Here is a 23,382-nt window from a genome sequence, read left to right as displayed (position 1 = left end):
ATTATTGAATTATTGAATTATTGAATTATTGAATTATTGAATTATTGAATTATTGAATTATTGAATTATTGAATTATTGAATTATTGAATTATTGAATTATTGAATTATTGAATTATTGAATTATTGAATTATTGAATTATTGAATTATTGAATTATTGAATTATTGAATTATTGAATTATTGAATTATTGAATTATTGAATTATTGAATTATTGAATTATTGAATTATTGAATTATTGAATTATTGAATTATTGAATTATTGAATTATTGAATTATTGAATTATTGAATTATTGAATTATTGAATTATTGAATTATTGAATTATTGAATTATTGAATTATTGAATTATTGAATTATTGAATTATTGAATTATTGAATTATTGAATTATTGAATCATTGAATTATTGAATTATTGAATTATTGAATTATTGAATTAATGAATTATTGAATTATTGAATTATTGAATTACAAAAAAACTAAACTAAATATATTATTACCCATTCCGTTCTCTTCAAACTTACGGGAAAACATATGCATCAAACAAAATGACGTCATGAACAAAGTTTGTTTACGGTTTGATGTCTCTACCTTGTTTCGATAATTGGCATGCTGCGACATCTTGCGGATAAAATGCATCCGCCCTCCCAAAGACAGCAACCGTGCACAGAAAAAGTGGCCTAGCAAATATTCAGGCTGAATATTTTCAGGCAACATTACAAGCGACAAACTTTTGTCAAAGCGTGGCGTGTCTTGTTATGTTGCCGCATGTGAACAGGTGGAACAAAATGTATAGTGAATATTCGAGGCAACATGTGGCGGACACATGTTGCCTGTTGCTTGTGACCTCGTGAGCAAACTGCTTTAATCTCACGTTATAGTATTATACCGGCAAGATTTTTAAAGCAATTATAAATATTAGCATTATTAAATTAAACTTACCGAGCTCGGGGAACTCCTGTTCCAACTGAATAAAGAAACTTTTTTTCATTAAAATTTTTTAGCATTTTAAATATTCCGCCCAATCGAGTTTGACATCATACTGGAGGATATGTTGCTTTGTGGCAGTCAAAGTTTGTTTTGTATTTCACATTTTTACATCGTTTGGCAATCTTCGTTACTTGTTTTACCATAGGATGACTTTTATCAATGACATCAATGACATTTTGTCAACCACGTCCTCGGCAATTTTGTTAGTGAATTCATCGTCATCTTCAGGCAACATTGTTATCATTGACTTCTCAAACTCATCTTTCAGATGTCTTACGCAGGCGAGCATGTTCGCACCATTGTCGACGGTGATAGCAAATATCTGGTTCAATTTGATGCAGTATCGAGCCAACAGCTCAAGTATTTTTGATTTTAAGAAGCTAGCAGTTTGACGATCTTTTATTTCAATCATGCCTTCAAAAAAGTTTGCTACAATCACCGAGAAATAATGTTAATTTAGTGAAACTCACCTAAAGTCCTTGTAACGATCTTGTGTCCAATAGTAAATTGCACACCAATCCCGAGGACATGATGATTCAACCGAGATGCGGAGTCGATCATTAGACTTAGCAATTTTGTTTTCATCTCGGTGGACATGGTTGGCCGCATTTGAGCGGCTGCTTTCTCCACATGCCCCGTAACATTATGCCGGTTCCATGTTATCCCAACAGCTGCGGACAACGGGTCTAGCAACTGCCTCAAGCAAGGATGCAAAATGCCTACCTTTTCCACGGCTGTAATTTTTCTGCCTACATTCTCATTTCTCTCTCGATGCTGCTGTCATTCGCTAGTGCAGGACGCCCAGCGCTGTACGGCTGCCTGTGTGTAAAGCAGTAACATGACAGAAAACTACTGTCCCCAGTACAGCCACCAGACGCGAGCGGTACAGCTTCGCTTTCCTTATTTTACATTTTTTAATATTTTCAATCTTTTTAATATTTTTATTCAAAAATGACTACAATGAATGCGGCTCATTTACGCCACGGCCGGCATCAACGCTTTCGTGTGCGGGACTCTCCCTTTGACTATGCAGAGAAAAATGTTCAAAGCGAGAGAACAAACTTTACTACGCCACACTCTCACTGAGCAGTCGGAGTACAGCAGCAAAACAAAAATGTATTCTACTGCTGTACGGCAAAATGTACTCGGTTTGACTACTGTTCTGGCAAGAGCTGTAGTGATGCGTCGCTGTAGCGGGCTGTACGGCTTGTGCAAATGTAAATATATCGAAAAAAATGTAGTTTATCGGTACCGTTGGCATCCCTGGCCTCAAGCCTTCCCACTGGAAACAAGACAGTGGAAGATGATGGTAAGCAACGAGTTTTACTGCCGAGCCAACTAATAGCTGTTTATCGACCGCCACGGATTTCTTGGCAATATTCCGAGGTTTTTCCGTTTGAATTGATTTATCACTCATTAAACCATGTTCTACCGCTAGATTTGAGTGCCTTGATCGAAAATGCCGAATGGAGTTTCCGACATCTAACTCAGACTGATTGTACGTACAATCATTTCCATCAATCCGACAAAAAGCCCGTTCACCATCTTTTAGAATAAATTGCTTTTTCGGAAAAATTTTTAGCATCCACATTTTTTTCTTTTTCCACTGTTCATTTTTAAACGAAAATTTCGATTGAGTCGTTCATCTGATCAAACGCGTAACTGATATTCTCAATTGATAATGTCAAATAGCAATGTGCGCGTTAAACCTAATTCATCCGAATAAATGACACTGTTAATGCGAAGCATAACACAAATGAATGAAATATTTCCATCTGTCAAATCAGCTAAGAGAGCGATAAATGTTGAATGAATACTGTGGTTGCCATGGCAAATTGAATTATTTTGTTTGCTCAATTTCAAACGAATGAATTGAAAATTTACAGCACTGACACTGAGAAACAAAAATATGCATTGTTAGCATACTTTCTATTCCCGTCTCTTTTCTTCTGTTGTAATTTTATGCATTTTCATGGTATATTCATTCTAGTAAGCATTCAATGAGTGGATAGACCGAATGTGTCCAATGCATAAAATTTACAGCAGAAGAAATGAGAGGCGGATAGAAAAGTATGCTATCAATCATAAATAAAATTCTGAGTGCAGTAAATGTAATAGAGTCAGTTTTGTTGTTAACTACATTTTCGTCTTCTCCAAATGATTATGTAAAAAACTTTCAGCTGTCAATTTTGTGTTGGAGATTGTTATATTATCTAAAATGGTGTTCTTGTCAAAATTAGAGACGAAAATGTAGTTAACAAACAAACTGACTTTATTGTATTTGAAATAGCGTACAACTCATTTACCTAATAATTGAAAACCAAAGGTAACAGTAGAAACCATAAATAAAGAAAGTGATTGTGCCATAAGAATTGACGGTTGCAAGCTATTATACAAGTTTGAAAAAATGTTATTGACAATTATACGTTTAAATGTCCGCAAAAGTTGAGTGAAAACCACGAGTAGCTCGAAACGTTCGGACGATCTGGTTATACGTTTGATTTTTAATCGCACTGAAAATCCTCGAAGAAACCACCAAACAATTAATAGCAGCGATTACCTATTGTCTGCATTGTTCACTTTGTGAGGGGAAATTGCGTACCTGCAGCTGTTGTTATCACAGGTTTTATCGTCGTTATAGATGTTATCACAGGCTCGTATTGAATTGATTCTATGCAGTGATGAAGTACGTGCATCGCTATTGGAATATAACTTGTCAGCAATTTGGGTGGTGATAAGTGCTCTGGTTCCGGTGTACCGGGAACGGGGACACTGCGACTGTTGAAAGTACACACAACCTGCAAACATAAAATTCATCATATGAAATGGCTTTTTATATCATACGTATTTAAATTTTTGACATTAAAAATGTCTTACTCCACTATCTGGGGCTAGGTGTCATTCTAAAATCTAAACTATCTCCCATGTAACGAAACTATGTAAGGTTTGCACGCTTATAACTCCGATATTACTAGATGGATTTTAATCATTCATACACCAACCGATTCAGAAACACCTAACTTAAATATTGGTAATAATTTAATATCTCCCCAATAAAAGTAGACTTTTGGAAATTGGTAAAATTAAAAAGTTCACGAAAAACGGGAAAATTACCATTCGTGAGGCAGATTTCTCAGACACAGCCGTCAAAAGAGGGCAGCTTAGTGACTCAATGAAAGACGAAAAGTCATAAATAGAAGCGACGCATGTCCGTTTAAATCAGTTGTTGCTCTTGTCTTATACGAACAACATCGTCTCCGGGCGATGCAATAAGCGCTATCGATTTTCGGCAACGTTGGCATTTGCACACACTCGCACCTATGTGACTAAACCATATACGGTTAGTTTATAAATAGAGGTGACGCGTACCCGTTTGAATCAGTTTTTGTTCTTATGTCGAACGGGTAAGATCATGGCTGCAGCGTGTGGGCACTACAATAAGCGGTAGACACTATGCATTTTCGGCAGCGGTGGCCGTGTGCGGATTTTCCAGCACGGTGTAACAGAATGATTTGCAAAGTGGGTGGGTGGGGTGGTTTGGATTTAATTCAATACGGTGTGTGCTGCTTAAGAGTGTTGCGTTTGAAAAAAATATATTTATTTTTATGCATGCGTGTGCGTTGTAACTTGTTAATCCATGTTTACGGCGCATTGTAGCTGCCTAGGGTAAAGAGCCTATTGGTTTTCATATGTTTCATATTTTGGTTATATGTTTTTTATCAGTAAGGCATCTGACAACGTGCTTCTGTAGTTATTGCACTGTTCAGCAGCGTAGTATTTTATATAGGGGAGTACACTCAGGTTTTATTACGCGGTATTTTTTACGCGAATTTTGAAATTTCCGCGGTTTTCATTTACGCGTTTTTTTGAAATTTAGGCGGTTTTCATTTGCACGGCCTGTATCCCCTGCGTAAAAAAACCTGAGTGTAATTGCATCGGAAACAATCACATTCCCAGCAGAACTTTTTGTTTTCTAATTTCAAACACTTTTGTTTCGTACTGTACACAACGGAAAATTTTAAAACAGAACTTACCGTCCCAGCAGCAGTTTAGGCGGGTGTTCTTTTTCGATTCAAATTCAAGCCATGTCTTAATCGTTACTGGACTTAAAATTGTTTTCCCAGTTTATCCAGTCAGAGTATCTGTCCTGCCCTATGTAGTTAAAACACAATTCTAATTGCGTTTTAAAGTATACAACAAATAGAACGGTTAGGTATACTAATTTAAATTTTAAAATATATCTGTTTGAAATAATGCAACAAACCGCTGTACTGAAGATATAATTATGTCAGTCCTATTACCACATAAAACACCTATATAACATAAAACGCTGCAGAATTGGTTTAATAATACAATGTTTACACTACAGAGTTATAACACGTTTTAATAATTAGCAACAAGAGAAAATGTCACCAAGATAGCATAAAACCCGTTTTAACTGGTAGTGCGAACGTTGCATAACAATGTAATTTATCAAATAATTTCATTTTTTTCACCACTAATCGATCAAGAAATACTTAACCTTAAGATTGTTTACTTAAGTTCATTAATACATTATTGCAAATTTAAATGGAAAATGAAATTTCATATTTCATGAAGAATCTGTATATTTCCGTTGCTGGGCGTGGGCTTCCTCGTCACGGTTCTAAATATGGAACTTTTCTTTTAAATATATTTTCTGGACAGACCAGCCTATTTTTACTAGATGGATTAGCCAAATAATGCCAATCACCTAGTGAGATACTTGATTAATTCATAGATTACCGTTAAAAGACCTTCAATAAATTATGTTTTAATGGGGAGGGTATATAGCAAATTGTAACATAAAAAACAGGCGAGTGAGCAAGAACTTGAGTCGATATGTGTGATAGATAAAATACATTTGCACGCTCTTGAAAAAAGCTACATTTTTAATGTCACCGTGGTCGTGTCCTGTACACAACCCTTTAATTTTTTTTTTTCACTAAGTTATTATTGTTGCACCCTCTTCAACATTGGAACTCTCAAATCAAAGTTGCGCTTGAATTAAATTCGTGCAAATTTAACCAAAATAATTTAGCATGGATATTGTAAAATTAAATATCATAAGAAATATTGTTGATATATAGTTAGGAACTTCATAAGGGATTTCTAGAAAATGCGGAGATATAGCATTTTTTAAACCGATGTTGTAATAATCTCATGAATGTTTATTAAGAACGCTTTTAATCCACCTAACAGTGTGATGACATTTTTTTAACTCTGTCCACTCTCTTCGGATGATATATCGATCAATTTAGCATGGGACAAATAATGTGATAATGTGGGCGGACAGGCAAGACAGTGGGACAACAGTTTTTCTTTCGGGAATAACACACGCGGTTTTAACTGTCAGCGAAACACAAAGGATTAGTTTTATTCACTGTATTGTTACACGGTTGAATTGGGAATGAGTAAACTGACCAACTCTGACGAAAAAATCCGTACACCATACCGCAACGAAGCGAAATCATTCACCACGCTCAGGCAAACAGTCCGCACAGTGTACGGACTTTTTCGTCAGAGTTGGTCAGCTTAGGAATGAGTAACGTTTCTCTAGCATCGTCGGTGGTGCTTGTATGCGAGCAAACGAATAAGTGATGCCTGATGAGGCATGGTGATTCACATACTCGCCTGTTGCACAGGGTGCTTCGTTGTATGAGTTGGAGTTTGCTACTCTCCGACAGATAACACACTACCTCAACGCGATTACTTTGATATCGACTTTTACTGAAAATGCACTCACAAGTTAGTGATTGAAAAGAAGATTTTGATTTGCCTCATTCTTACTAATCCTAATGCCAAAAAACTAATTAGAAAGCTCTCAATAGCTGATTTTCTAGGGAAAATCGTAACCATTACTGAGTGTGCTGAAAACTTTAACTGTATTTTCCTTGAAATCATATTTTTGTCGGTAGCCAGAAATATAACTCGAACAAATGATTTTATATCGTTCCGTAATTTTCAGTGTATTCAAAATTTCTTTCTCCAGTGATGCAGGATTTTTTTTTTATTTGAGAAATTTTGTGTCAATTTTTATGACATTTTAAGCGTTTTTCTATTAAAAAGTGTGCGACTTCGTGGAAAATCAAAATATCTTTAAAAACTTACGTGCGTCGCTGTCTATCGTTCTAAGGAATAAAAAAAACTTCCGTTTTTGGCTTCAGGCCAAAGATTACAGAAGATAGATTTCCGGTCATGGAACTTTCCAAAAGAACTCACCTGCGAGAAAATACTGTTCAACCACTATCTTGTGTTGAAATACATGATTTTATTATTTGTACATCAGAACTTGTATGACACATTCTTTCGTGACGTTACAACGATTTGACGATTCTTCATTCCATTAATATGTTATAACTTTATCAAATGAACGCCTACATCAAAACTTATTACAGATTCGGAAAGTAGACAAAACTTCACTACCCAAGTAACAAATTTAGTTTTATGGTACACTTGATAGTATTTTCCAAGGTTTTCTTAAAATTTTTAGGTCTTATCAATACATTCTTATAGTGGTGTTCAAGAGCTGCTTAAAACTAATATAAGAATACCATAAGTCTTGATAGTTTTATGATTTTCTTCAAGAACACTTCTAGTGCGCTACGAAACTGCTTTGTTAGTTTCGGCTTCACTTATGTCTCATCGGCATAAACAGAACTTCTGCTCTAACGGGACATCACGTTTGATCAGTCGTTTGATTGAAACACATAGTGTGTTTTAGTTTTAAGGGATTTGCGTCAAGCCGGCGCTAATCTATTTCGACAATACGTTAGTGTCGGTTTCTGATGAGGCGAAGCCGAAACGCAACATAGTATGAAATAAGGATTTGTACCCTCCTGTACAAAGACTGGTTTATACCAACAAATTTTCACCCTAGTGAGAAATTTTGGTTTTTACCAAATTTTCCTCCTTAGGGTGAAATATAGCATAGTGCTTTCGCATAGGCCTGCTAAGCCAAGACAAGTTTCGGCTTCACTTATGTCTCATCGGCATAAACAGAACTTCTGCTCTAACGGGACATCACGTTTGATCAGTCGTTTGATTGAAACACATAGTGTGTTTTAGTTTTAAGGGATTTGCGTCAAGCCGGCGCTAATCTATTCCGACAATACGTTAGTGTCGGTTTCTGATGAGGCGAAGCCGAAACGCAACATAGTATGAAACAAAATACAGTTTCGCCCGTTGTATTTTTTGCTGTAGTTTAAGAAAGCAATATCGTAGAATCAAAATTTTTAGGTTAATTTGTTGCGTTTCAAAGCCCTCATTCGCATGTATGAAAAAAGCCTTATGTTTACATTTGTAAGTATCGCCCTTTTCACAAAAAAAGCGTTGAAATGAAATCGCAGCTCCTGATATCACGCTATCTCTGAAGTGCATGCGTGCATAGTTCCAAATTTCACTTCGACATCGACTTTTTCTAAAGGTGACTTCCCAGTAGTATCCTTGATTTGAATTGTTATCGCTAATCCTAATGCCAAAGAACAAATAAAAACCTCACGAAAACGAACCGTTTGGGAAAATCATCATCATTACTGGAATTTTCATTTTCACGAAACTTTTCGATAGCCTTCCGTCACTTGCGTTAATGCACTGGGTGCACAGTGCTCTGAAAATCTAGCGAAATCGTCTTAGGGCACCAGCGGGTCTGTAAAGAATACTAAAAAATAATTTCTATTCCATAATTTTCAGTTCAGCAATTCGAGAGATCGTGCTCACCGCAAGCCATGAAAAATAGATTACGTTGTGAAGCGATGGTCACTATTTATTAAAAAACTCACGGTTAAATAAAAAATAAAACTATTAAAAAATTTCAAATAGTTTATAATTTTCACAAACTTATTAGGAAAAATTGTTTAATAAGCTTTCGTAATATTGTGTAGGAAAAAAGCTGAAAATTTCAGTATTTTCTCTATCTGCAACATATAAACCCTTAAGTATACCAATTAGTTGGTATACGAATTGGAATAGGTTTGCCAAATTTTGGAAGAAGTCTATAAAATAACCCCTTGAAAACTACCTAAAAATTGTTGTAGTTCGATGCAATAAAAAAATCTCCAAAAAAGAAATGTACCTATTAATGTGAAACACGGCGAATAATACATACAATAAAGACCCATTTTTATCAGTCTCATGGTGTATTTTAGGCTGACAAAATGGGGACATTGACTAAATCGGGCATTTTTTTTCTTTGTAATAAACTGAAGCTGTTAAAACATTCTTCTCGTCCCTTGATGTAGTCTGATAACTATTTCTGATTATGATGAACTTTTTATTTTCGCATATTTCGCAGATCTTCATGATAAGGAAAACATGCTCAAGAAAGGATTTACTCGAATTCAGTCTTGCTCGTCTGCTAGAGCCCATCAAACATATGTTCATATTTGGCTGATAAAATCGGGGTTTCAATGTGTTATAATAGATACTCAGCATTCGAAGAAGTTTCTTTTGAACGAGTGTAGAACGACTTTGTTTCTACTTACTTGAAATCAGCGGCGTAGCCAGAAATTCGGTTTGGTGAAAATCGATCATACTGTCCAAACGGCATAATTCCGAAACCGTAATTTTTGAAGTTTCAAATTATGCAGAATTAATTTTTCAGAAAATAGTAACAGAGTTAGTGTCTTTAGCGAATTTGTTGAGACTTTATTGTAGTCATGAATATTAACCTGAGAAAATTCATTATAAATACTTCTTGGACGATATACCGTCAAAATTATTTTATCAAATATGCGCTGTTTAACGTTTGTAAAACTCATCGTAGATACTAAACCTCCGTAATTGGCGGTTTCAAAATGATGCTATCTTGACCTTAAATTACTGTTTTTGAACATTTGACCTATACATATAATTAGTCATACAACAAAAATCAAATGCTCATCAAAATCGATCAGGACCTGCTAGAGTCGAATGGAAATCGTCATTTTTCATAAAATTCTCTACATTCGGAAAGTGTTATCCTCGTTATTAATCATATTACGTTTTCGTCTCAACTCGACGCATTCCCAAAATAAAAACCTGTTTTAATCCACCTAGTGGTGCAATTGTGCTTGTCTCATTTGTCCAGACTACGATTCCATGGCTGGTTATGTTCCACCATTGTATTGGAAATGAATATTACATGTTCAGTACGATTTGCACATACGTACAATGGATCGACAGCCACGATCTTGAGATACTATGTGATATTGAAACATCGCTTGAAACCAGCGGCGGATCATGGAGAAAGATTCGGGAGGTCCAGGTCCTGCCGAAAATTTTCAACTTGTTAAGAAATTTTAAACTAGTTTTAATTTTAAAGTAGCAACCCCTCACTGCATACTCCCTCCGGGCCGGTATGATTGACGATTTGTGGAGTGATTGCATAACCTTTCTATATGAGAAAGGCAAAAATGTACCAAAGTCCAAAGAAGTCAATTTTTGTCAAACATCTCAATGTTTCATGCATTTTAAAGTCATTTGGCATCAAAAATACAAATTTGATTTTAAAAAGTTTTCATTTCAGTTTATATGGGAATTTGCTGTGTGATTGCACTCTTCAACTCGTTGCTCCGGAACCGGAAGTCCAATCAATAAAAAATTCAATAGCAGCCGATGGGAAGGTTGTACTTTTCATTTGAGACTAACTTTGTGCAAATCGGTTCAGCCATCTCTGAGAAACAGAATTCACATTATTTTCCACATACACACATACATACATACACACACAGACATTTTCCGATCTCGACGAACTCAGTCGATTGGCATATGACACACGGCTCTCCGGGTCGGGATTAGATTGACGAATTTTAGAGTGAATGAGAAAGGCAAAAACATTTTTAGCAAATGTTGAAAGTTATGCATTTTTTTGGCGAGCAGTTCTATGTTTCATAGACATTAAATCAATTTTAACTTCGCTTCCTATTAAATAAAGACCCTTATTACAGTACATTTCTACAAAAACGAGCTCAATTTGAAAATAAATCTGAGGATTATGATTGATTACAGAACTCTGGAATTTTCTATTGGAATGTTTTCAGGCAGGATTTTGATATTGATGCTATTAGACAACCGTGAAATCAAGACCAATAAATCAGTTACATATCAGGACCCCATTCCGACAATTTATCAAAAGTCCTCATGATGTTTACAACAACAGGTTATCAATCTACGGATCAGATAATTGTTATTGTAATATTGAATTAAATCAGTCTGCATCAATAAATTTTCAACTTCAATCCAATATTTTTTTTGGGTGTGGTGGGGGGGGGGGAAGGGTTGTATGGTGTTAAACCCCACAACCTTCTCTTGGCTACGCCGTTGCTTGGAGTTATTTATTTCGCTTTTCATTTTCCGTTATGTTTCAGATCGATCCGATGGTTATAAGTTAGAAAAATTGCAGTCAGAAGGTTCGCACAAATGAACATTTTTGTACTGATAAGTTATCAAGTTCCTTCCAGACAACTTGGAAGTATTCGGTGATTATTTCTAGCGGTTGTAGATAGTAAAATGAAATACAAAATTTGTTTTATCGAAATAATGTTTAGCTTATTTCAATGGATTATTACTATATTGAGCAATAAATAGGCGACAAAGAGTAATCAACAAACAAAAAGCCATAACTTTTAAAGTATTCAAAACAGATATTTAAAGTCTTTAGTAAAGTTATTCGCAAAAGTAAGAGCTACAAATTTGCTGAAGACATAATTTCGATATAATCACTTCCAAGAAAATTTGTGAAAATATCTCACTCATAAGGGGATTAATCAGCAAAAACACAATACCAAAAGATAGGGCATATTACCTTCATTAAATTCTCCGAAGATACTATTGACCTAAAATAAGCCGTTTTGGCGTTAATAATAGATTACATGTTTTTGGTCATATTTCTGGCAATGAGAAATGATAAAAATCTTTTGTCCGCATTTAATGTTAAATATCTCTTTTGATAATAGTCCGATTTCAACAATCTATAACTTGTTCGAAAGGTATTCGTTAAAGCTGTCTAAAAACATATAAATTGTTAATCTATATTGTCAATTTCGGCAGATAATTTAAAAAAACTGCAAAAAACGCCATTTTTACGCATTCAAACATTCATATTTTGGAAACTAAACATCAGAATCAAAAACAAATTAATAGCGTTCATACTGCTTTTTAGTTCTTTCATTTAAAATTGGTTTGGATAAGATCGGTTCAGCCATTGCTGAGAAACACGAATGAGAATTTGTCCGTTACATACACACACACACAGACACACACACAGACATTGTCCCAAATCGTCGAGCTGAGTCGATTGGTATATAAGACTCGGCCCTCTGGGCCTCGGAAAAAATCTTGAAAGTTTGAGCGAATTCTATAGATTTCTTTTATAAGAAATGTAATAAAAATCGATAATATAACTGGCCAGCTTTTTATGCTCATAATTGAGAAAATTTGCATGCGATTGCCAGTTTTCCAATAATATGCAATAAAAAGGGCGAAAAATTCAACGCGCCGTGAAACAATCTCTAAAACATTGATTTTTATAGGAAATATTAAATCGTTTCGAAAATTCAATAGCATGTGTAAATGTTCATAATTGTCATATTTTGGATTAAACGCACGCATAGATATTTTTCTAGCTCAGAAATGTATTTCGATCAGTGAGAATCAGTTCAGTATATGAAAAAAAGTTATTATTTTGATTCTTATGCTAATGGCTACCATTTCGAGGCGGTAAAAAATATCCACGACGCCATTACTTTTCATTGGATTTAACTAAAACCGCCATAAGATCTTATTAAAACTAATTATTCTTGCTCAAGAATAATAGGAGTTTTTCAAGATCGTGATAAATTCATTTTTATTTATGATACACTTGAAGAAGCTGTTGGACTTGAATAAAACTAATAGGAATTTTTCAAGACAGAAAGGTTAGATGGAAGATCGCCATAAATCCAGTCTATTTAACATTAAGAATGTCAATGTTGAAATAAAAATGCCTATGATTAATTATTATGGTAATTACAATTCCATCTAAAAGTTGTTGATTTATTTCAACAACGCATGTTAAATAGAACTATATGAAGAACTAACGACATTTCGCTATATTTACAGCACCTACAGATTTGCAAAGTTAAATGAATAATTTATAATCATCGATTTGGCTGTTTACACATGATTGAGGTTCATGCCACGGCTTCTCCGTTGGGATACGTCACATACCCTGTCAGTCATTACAGTTTGTTTATTATGGAATAGATTCACTTCGTTTAAAGCTTTAAGAAGGTTTTATGGTAGCATTTATAAGATACATTATGCTTCAACAAGAACGTCATAAAGCTATCTTTTGGTTCTAAGGATGTTGGAAAGCGATGTATTAAGAAGAGGCTCAAGAGTCTCTTAAAACTGGTCATAAGACTAATTACTATTAGGAAAAATGTAGTTTTATGGTTATTTCTTCAAGAGTTCTTGAAGCACTCTTAAACCCCGTCAAGCATATAAAACTAAATGCCCTTTTCATAAGCAATGTTAAAACCAGATTCACTATGTAATGCCTTGATAAAACTACCATAAAACTTAAATAAAACCAATTAGCATTTGGATTGTTACTTGGGTAAAGATTCAATAAACATAAACTGAATATACTGGAAGAGGATTGTTTTATAACCGATAATGTAACGTGACGTTACAACGCTCACAAATTAGAACTTTCAACGTATTTCTATAAAAGTCAAAATATCTGCTCTATAAGATTTTTTATGAAGAACAAATCTTCTATGATGTATTTCTAAATAGCATACGAATAACTAGGTGTCATTAAATATATTTCTTATTGTTTTGTTTCTTATTAAGCATCTTTTAACTTTCGTGACGTTACAACGCTCCTTTTTCAGAAAAGCGTTATCTCATTGCGTTGTAACGTCACGAAAATCTTCAACTTTACTATAACTCTGTAAGTTACGCTGGTGTTATTGTTTTCAGTAAAATTTTAAATATTTATCACATTTAGCCGTTTTAATGATAATTTACTCGAATAACAATATGGGGTTGTCGAAAAATCACGCTCCATTTTTTTTGTAGGCCATTACAAATCCTTTTTAAAAATTATGTCCCCTTAAAAATTGCTGTAAAAAATCAGGGGGCAAATTTTTTTTTAATTACCTCAATTAAAAAAATTGTAACTTTTTATAAAAAAAACAATAGTTTTCATAGAGTTTTGCTTTTCGTCATTGAAAACTATTCTAGTAGTTTTGGAAATTGCATAATTTTTTTTTATTTTGACCAAGAGTGGTCAATATGGTAGATAGGACGTCCGAATAAAATCGTCGATACAGTCTAACATCAAACGAAACGTTTACTGTTCGCGGAAGGAAGGTGCCGCTCGTGAATTCTCAAACAAACATCTCATGGCAAGGCTAACAGACCGACTTCTGAATCGATCCCATTTTAAACGCAACAGTCGATAGAGATCGGTAGTTGCACTCTAAAATAATTTCTATAAGGAAACAATCTGAATTCACATAAGACTCCTGGCGATTTATTTATGGTTTAATATTCAATATGCATGAGATTTACCGAAAGGCTTTTGAAATTTAAAGATTTAATATGGGATCGCAGTGTTCATACCGTATTTCCGCACCCATATGTGCGATTCGTATGAACTTCACCAGACCAAAGTCTGCTACTAAACCTTCCATTTAAGACTAAGCTTGTGAAAATTGAATTAGCCGTTTTCCAAGGAGAGCCGGGAATCCATTATCCATGTTAATGTTTGTGGCCTTGGAGTGACAGGAAAGATGAAAAGTGTGCGAGGATATACTCACAGCGACCATCAAGCGATATGGTACAGCATTGGTAACCGGACACGGTTTGAATAACGAGTGAAAGTGGAAAACAGCGATCTTTCACATGTACGTGTCCGTCGAAGAATTTAAATTTGGGGGCATCCTCTTCAACCTAAATGAAAACGAGTTAATGGTAGCACTAACAAGGGCGTGTAATGCGACCATACCGATAAATGGGAGACCGAGAAACGGTCGTCGGCTGTAATACGACGATTACCGATTTACGTATAAGTTATTCCGACCTTGGAGAAGAAGTTAGAGTGCTCGTAGTGACACCGAAAGAGGGAGACGAGCTGCGCGAGCCCCTTTTAACAAAGCAGTCGAGCTGAACAAGAAAGCTTGAATTGATGAGCTTTGTCACAAAGCCAACGCGAATTTTCGAGGAGACGCCTACAAAGTTATGCCAAAAAAAGATAAAACGGCCCAGCTGCACTACCTGAAAGGTGTCCGGAGAAGCTAGAGGTCACCATCGAAAGGTTTTCGCCTCAACTTGAACCAATATTCGCCGTACAGTGAGGAGGATGATCATGAAGAAGAAGCTCGAATTACCGACAAGCAGCTGATCGAGATGGCGAAAGCCATGAATGAAAGGACCCAGTACCAGCCTCTCATATTTCGCTGAAAAAAGTGATATATGAGAACCCGGATATGTTCAGAATGGTCCGATAACTGGAAGCGACAGAAACCGATGCTGCTTCCAATACCAGGAAAACTTGGAGATTTTCCAGCGTATAGGTCAATATGTCTCTTGGTACTATTAGAGAGAGTAATCCTGAACAAGCTAACTAAGTACACGGACCGTGAGAACGGCTTGTCATGCAATTCGACTTCGTTATAGGCAGGTCTACAGTGAATTCCACCCGAACGGTTGTGGGAGCTGTGATGACAACAGAGAAAAGGATATTGCTATTGCGTGGTTACCTTAGATGTGAAGAATGCTTCAATAGTACTAGCTAGGAAGCAATCGCCCATTCATTGTACAGCATGAGTAACTCTGCAGGATATTACAGAGCTACTTTCAGTACCGAACACTGATCTATGAAACAGAAAGGGAGAATGACAATTACGACTGACGTTCCTCGGCCCAACGCTGTGGAACGCAGTGTATTGAAGCTGAACCTTCTCAGAGATGTAACGATTTTCGGTTTCACGGATAATGTGGTGTTCCAAGTAATCGGAGAATCACTAGAAGAGCTGGAGGCACTCGCCACGGAGACGATTGCCCATTATAAAACAGAGTTGGTGTTTGTGAATGTCTGAACTGTTGTCTAGAAAGGAATCGCGTATTACCTGTAGGGCAGTTGAAACCTGAAAGAGGCAGAGTCAAAGATTGCTTGGATTAACTGTCACTTACGATGAGTGCAAGTGCACAGTGTGATTCCGTAAATGTCCGGTATGGAATGCACTGTATAATTAGAGCTCTTAAGTAACCCACCAGGTGTTGACTAGCAGCCGAAAGACAGCAACGGGCGAAAATCGCTGTCGGAGAACATATCATCGACTCGAACTTTTAAAGTTACGACGATTATGCTAAGGGGAAGACTATGAGAGTAACCACAGCTTTGGTTGAGGCGCCAGTATACCGGGCACCACGAACCATCTGGAATCGCCGGACCAAAGCCCGTGAGCAGACTAGTTACACCGTCAGGAACTAGATCGAGTGAAGCGCCAGGGGTTGGTCGTCGAGTTTTCAGCGAACCGGAAGCAGCGAACCAGAAGCTATGCTTCATCCGGTATCACCGAACCAACATCGCCAAGTACTGGTTAGCCATTTGAGTAGGATTTATGGACTATCCGAGTAGACTGCAACAAAACTAGGAGCTAAATGACTCACGCAACGGGCATCGGTATCGGGAGAAATTCCGCCGCCGAGTAATAAATGACTCACTGAGATGACTCGCGTAAACAGGAACTAAATGGCTCACAGAAACGGGAGCCAAATGGCTCACGGAAGTTCCCAACTGCGATTAACCGAATAGGTGTTCGGAGCTAAACGGCTCGAATGTATGCTCTATTGTATCATTTTGTCATAATTTGTCCTGGACAATATATAATCCATTTTATACAAAGGCATACCTTAAGTACCACCTTAAAAGCTGAAATAGATTGTTAAAATCATTTGAATGGAACAAGCGAAATGGAAATTTCAACAAAAGAACATTCTATTCGAAATATCTCGTGATCTCGATCTTGTACAGGGTATCTATCTTCGGAAAACCTGTTCGGAATATCAAGAGCTGTGAAATACCAAATAGTTTTCCACTCTACCACTAGGTAGTGCCAGTGATCATGCTATTTTTTGAGTTCACTGTATCTCAAGCCCGCTTTGATGCAGTCTCGTGGGGCAGAAGGAAGGAAGAAAAGTAAGGACTGTTTTAAGTGGTTATGCACGAAAGTGAGTTACAGCCATTGTCAATGCACTTTTGAAACTTTTCAACTTTACTATAATAAACACACTTATAGACATTTTCACATCGACGAACTGAATCTAGTGATATATGACACTCGACACTACGGGTCTAGCTTGACAAGTCGAGTTTCAGAGTGATTGCATTCCTTATATGAAAAAGGCAAATATGAACTGATGATTCCTAGACGTTTCATAAATCCATACGACTGCACAACAAGATAGGGGAAAATGTAAGTATTTTGAAGATGTACACGGAACAGAGCCAAATGACTATCATGTACCAAACAAACAAATCTACAAGCAATAAACCAAACCTGCCGTTTCCACTAGAGCTCGAAAAATTATAGTATGCACAGAATGTACGTTCGCCAGTTCGCCAGTCCATATGTAAAATGCTACAATCCTGTTTCTGTACATTGTTATCAAGCAGGGTCATCTTTGACCAATTTTCATGCTTTTTGTGTAAAGTCGGTCCATGTGCCACTACAACGGTACGAAAACTATCCAAGCAACCAAAAGTTCGCATAATACCTAAAAGTACTCTTTAATGTTGATATTAAGTTCTTAGTGATCATTCCAGCTTTTGTTGGGAATTTAGAAACAGATTAAACCGCTATTAGAAATTGTACTGTTCGGAAAATTATTTAAAACGAAAAACTTAACCATCCCTTTCTTATATGAACTTTTGATTGATTTAATAAAGTTTGCTTGAATTGCTTCAGTAAAACAACCCCGCTATCCGAAAACACCCTGCGGAAACGTCCACGTGAACGATCGGAAATGTATCGGAAAATGTAAAATGAAAAAAAAACTTTTTTTGTTTTAATAAAAATAAATATTTATTTTTTGTTTGCCACCCCCTTCAGAAAAAAAATTGTACTTGGACATAAATTTTAAAAAAGATTTGTAATGGACAATTGATCAAACCAAGAATTTTTTTTCATATCTGTTGTGGATAGATTTGAGCCATTTATTTACTTGACAGGGCTCAATATGGTGGTTTAACAGAATAGCTGCTTTTATCTCATATTTCACAAACAAAAATAAACTGGCAGTTTAGCTTTGTTTAATTTGGTAAGGAATCAGTTGCCCGATCCGAGTTTATAGTACGATATTTGTATTATTGGGCTTAACCAAGTGGATTTATTCGACAAAGCGAGCACAATTTAAGCGCCAGACAATCGATAGTGCTAAGTACACTGAAATATTGTATATATTATAGCTGCAACGATTCAGAGAAAAGGAACACGTCACATCGTCGTGATGTTACGAAAGAAAATGTGTTACGTCCAATCGTCAATTCGACGGGTTTTTAAATGTATGCAAACACCAATACACACTTCCTCATCTATCCTTTTTTTGTGCTCATTTGAAATGTGCTAAAGCCTTTTTATCCGACTCTAAGCAATTGAGACGATTTAGTGCGGTCACTCAGATAGGTCTCTGTAACCCAATTATGTTTTTACAACTACCGGTAAATTCGAATAGATACCCGTCTATATTGGATTTGTTTGATTGCTGAGAGGAAAGAAAATTTGGGGAACGTACTATTATTCATGACTAAATAGTAACCCGAGAATAAAGTTCGGAAATTCCCTCACAACCTTCCATCGCATGTCCTAGACTACGTTACTGTTAGCATGATTGCATCGAAGCGTACCATATGACCAGCGTTTAGGATAGTACAGTGTAGGTGGACTTTTAAAGAAATATAATGTGAAGTTGCTCAATCGTTTATTAAAAATACCTCCTCCAGTGTTGTAGATAAAATCTTATATAAAATTTTGTTTATTTTCTGAATCTACAATTAGGTTTGATGAAGGAGTTCATTTGAAAAAGTTATAACAGGTTTAGAGAATGAAGGTTGGTCAAATCGTTGTAACGTCACGAAAGAATGTGTCGATGGTATATAACCCCTTAAGCACTTAAGGATATACTTTCTGAATTTATGAATATCACGCTAGTATAATTTCCTATTTACGAAACAACTTCAATAAACCATACGAAGTACAATTTGACACTATATCTGATAAATCATTCAAGCGTTTGATAAAAGTTAAATTACGTGACGTTACAACGCAAAGTGTATCCTGTTCTAACTTTAGTTCCACACATCCAATAAAAGAAATTGTAGACTTTTTAGAAAAGTATTTTTGAATACAAAGAGAATCCGGAATATAAATTTGAACAAAATTTCAGTTTTTTATTAAAATTAAAAAAATAGGCATTTTTCGTGACGTTACAACGCAGAAACAACCAAAACTTCTATTAGTTCAAAAAGTATTAGTGGTCAAATCAAGAAAAAAATCTTTCTAGTTCTATTGTTCTACACTCAATAACGAACAAATTCCTTTAAACAGATAAAAATTTCAATAATAGTTTCATGAAATAGAACTTTTCTTAGAAGTCAATAATTCAGGAGCCATTTTCCGTGAAATTTAACTTATTTTTCTATATATTTTACAACTATTTGTCGAAATGTCAATAGTTGGATTACATAACTTTTCAATGGTTTAAACACTACCGAATCGAAGAAAAAATATTGTGATACCAAAATAAGACAAAAAAACCTCTTTCTGGTGTACAAGCCAGGGGAATGTTTTGCATTATGAATTCACAGGATCTTGATTCTTTTTTACATTGCGTCAAAGAAAATTTCTAAAACTTTTTTTTTCGTGCTCTACAGTGCACAGATGTCGGAAACGTCAAAAACGTGAACTTAACTCACTAGAGATCAAACTATCGAATATATTCACAGGGTGTCATTGGAGGAATTGTTCGTGGGAATATTCTCCACAATCTCATAACAATTAAAATTAGGCATCTCTTAACTGTGATTGACCTAAAAAAATAACTTTATACTGACGAGATAGAAAGTTGGTGTATTCGACAAAATTTTAGAAATGCTCGTAATAAAGAATTTCGTCGAAGAACTTGAACTCGCAGGACTAAAGGACATCGATTTATAAAACATTTTCTATGGCAACCCCTTGAAATTAAGGTTAAAGTTTTTTACATTTCTTACAAAAGAAATGTATAGAATTCGCTCAAACTCAAAGGGCCGAGTCTCATACACCAATCGACTCAACTCGACAAATTGAGACAATGTCTGTATCTATTTTTTTTTTTTACAATGGAGAAGACCTTTATGTCCTAGCCCAGTACACGTGCTATTGGTAGGGTCCAATCTACCGCATGGGGTGCACTGGGGGCGTGTCGGACTCAAATGGTGACCAGCCATTAATACCGACTAAACTCCATTGGGCTCCGCCATCATTCCTCCCAGGAACTACCTCTCGGTATTACTTCTGGGGGGATGGATGTACTAAGTGTACTCATTCACTCTCACTCACGCGTTCATACATCCTGTATGAGGCTTACTTGGGTGCTCTCTCAATCGCACTTTGATTCACTCTCAAACACTCCCACATGAGGCTGACTTTTGTGCTCACCTTTTACGTTCCATGCGAGGCTGACTTGTGTGCTCACCTTACTCATTCCTTGCTAGGCTTACTTTTGTGCTCGCCCCACCCATACCATGTGAGGCTGACTTGGGTGCTCACCCTATCACCTGATTCACTCTCAATCGTGCCACTCTATTGTACCTTTGTCACTCCCTCTGGCATCCCATGTGGGACATTTTTCTTAGGCCCCACTTCTGACATACCATGCGAGGCTGACTTTTGTGCTCACCTTTTTCATTCCTTGCTAGGCTGACTTTTGTGCTAGCCTCTACCAACCTGTGAGGCTGACTTTTATGCTCACCCTTAATATGCAGTGTGAGACTGACTTGGATGCTCACCCTTTCACTCCTCTGCCACGCCATGAGGCATCGATAGCTTAGTTCCAACATACTACGCTACGACCCTCCCGTCTTGGCATGAGGCAGTCCACTTATACGCCTATACACTCACTCTTCTGTCTTGCTTCGGGGTGGCTGGGTTTAACCCTTACGCGGTTGCCATTCGCTGCGCCAACCTACCTCGGCATGAACAGACCATTCACTCTCTTATTTTGCGCTTGGCCTTTTTCGCTCCAGCTAACCAATCACTAGTTAGCCGTACCCGTCGTCTGTTGCTCGGTTCGCCAGATTACCTGTAGCCTACTGGCAATCTGGATGGTAGCAGCCGAGACTGCGTTCCACTTCTCCACCGATTGACACATCCGCTGAATAAGGGTATCAGGGGTTGTGTCCCAGCCACAGACGTCAAGCATTGCTCTTCTTTCGACGTCGAACCGATGACATACGAACAGTATGTGTTCGGCAGTTTCATCTACACCTGGGCAGTCCGGGCAGACTGGGACCTCCGCGTGCCCGAACCTGTGGAGGTACTGACGGAAACAGCCATGGCCTGACAGGAATTGTGTCAGGTGGAAGTGAACTTCCCCATGGGGTCTTCCCACCCAGCTCGATATGCTAGGTATCAGCCGGTGAGTCCACCTACCTTTCGAGGAGTTGTCCCACTCACGCTGCCATCTGGCGACCGAGGTCGCCCTGGCGCGCTCGCGTGCTCCACTATTTCCACATAGCTGAAAGCACTCCTCATCTTCCCGAATGACCAACCCGACCGGCATCATGCTCGCTATCACGTAGGATGCATCGTGTGATACCGTGCGGTAGGCAGATATCACTCTGAGGCACATCACGCGGTAGGTGCTCTCCAGTTTCTGTAGGTAACTGGTTACCCTCAGTGCTCTTGACTATGACGGGCCGCCGTACCTGAGGATAGATACGGCAACGCCTGCCAGTAACCTACGTCTACTGGCGCACACCTTTGAGCTGTTGGACATCATTCTCGATAGTGCCGCAACAGCAGTCGACGCTCTCTTGCACATGGCTGCCGAAGGTCAGCTTGTCGTCTATAATGACTCCGAGAGACTTCAGACTTCGCTGTGAAGTGATCGCGACTTCTCCCACATGGATAACTGCATGTTGTGCCGACTTGCGGTTGTTGACGATAACTACCTCCGTCTTATGATGAGCGAGCTCCAGGCCTCTCGCGCTCATCCATTCCTCCACCGTGCTAATCGCGTGTTCTGCGGTTAGTTCTACCTCAGGAATTGACTCCCCGTAGACCTCCAAGGTTACGTCGTCGGCAAAGCCGACGATCTTGACCCCAGGAGGGAACTTCAGTCTCAGAACCCCGTCATACATGAGGTTCCATAGCACCGGGCCTAGGATCGAGCCCTGCGGGACTCCGGCGGTAATCGGAACCCTTTTCTGACCGGCATCGGTCTCGTATAGCAGTACGCGGTTTTGGAAGTAACTTTCCAGGATCCGGTACAGACCCACCGGTAGGCTAAGCCGGTGTAACGAGAGCGCGATGGCATCCCAGCTTGCGCTGTTGAATGCGTTCTTCACGTCAAGTGTCACTAACGCACAGTATCGAATACCTCGCCTTTTTCGTTGGATCGCTATCTCGGCAGTATTTATCACTGAGTTGAGAGCGTCCACTGTGGACTTACCCTTCCGAAAGCCAAACTGGTTGCTTGACAGACCGTCCGTACCTTCCGCATACGGGGTGAGCCTGTTGAGGATGATCCTCTCAAGCAGTTTGCCAGTCGTGTCTATCAGACAGATTGGTCTGTACGCCGATGGGTCGCCTGGTGGCTTCCCGGGCTTCGGCAACAGCACCAGTTTCTGCCTTTTCCATCTATCGGGGAAGCGGCACTCGTCAAGGCATCTCTGCATAGCTAGCCTGAACATGTTCGGGTTCGCTATGATCGCTGCCTTGAGAGCGTTGTTTGGAACTCCATCCGGCCCTGGAGCTTTGTTCATTGCTAGGGATTTAGCCACTGCGAGTAGTTCTTCATTTTTTTTGTAAAATATGTTTATTTGTCGGTTTTGTTATAGTTAAAATGTTATCACAAAATAAATTGTTTTGGTGTTAATTAAGAATTTGAAACTCGAAGTCCAAATTACTTGCATTCACCCTAACGTCTAGGTTGTTCTGAATGAAGGAGATGTAGCAAAACAAAAGTTTGAGGACTTTTGTTCTTGTTGTCGCCGTAAATCGTTCTAATGAAGGTCTCATCAATTCGTCGTTTTGTAAACGCCGTCCGCCGGTCACCACCAGCACTTTTTCTCGTAGTAGTGTGTAAGCCTCTTGTACCCTGTCGCACTCGAAAAATTTGTGCTGTATGGTTTCCACTGGTTCT

The 23,382-nt window shown here is 37.6% G+C and overlaps 1 protein-coding gene across 1 annotated transcript in view; it reads right to left on the bottom strand.

Annotated features, from left to right (window-relative positions):
• Nucleotides 1-23,382, bottom strand: part of LOC131683273 (uncharacterized) — a 625,702-nt gene that overhangs the window by 435,872 nt on the left and 166,448 nt on the right. The window contains exon 2 of the mRNA XM_058965110.1: nt 3,590-3,785. Coding sequence (XP_058821093.1) covers nt 3,590-3,683 — 94 coding nt within the window. The 5' untranslated portion in view covers nt 3,684-3,785. The remainder of the gene's footprint in view (nt 1-3,589; nt 3,786-23,382) is intronic.

This window comes from Topomyia yanbarensis, chromosome 2 (genome assembly GCF_030247195.1).
Source record: "Topomyia yanbarensis strain Yona2022 chromosome 2, ASM3024719v1, whole genome shotgun sequence".
Taxonomy (NCBI): Eukaryota; Metazoa; Arthropoda; class Insecta; order Diptera; family Culicidae; genus Topomyia; species Topomyia yanbarensis.
Note: the sequence above shows the minus strand (reverse complement) of the source record. Positions and strands in the feature narration are given on the sequence as shown.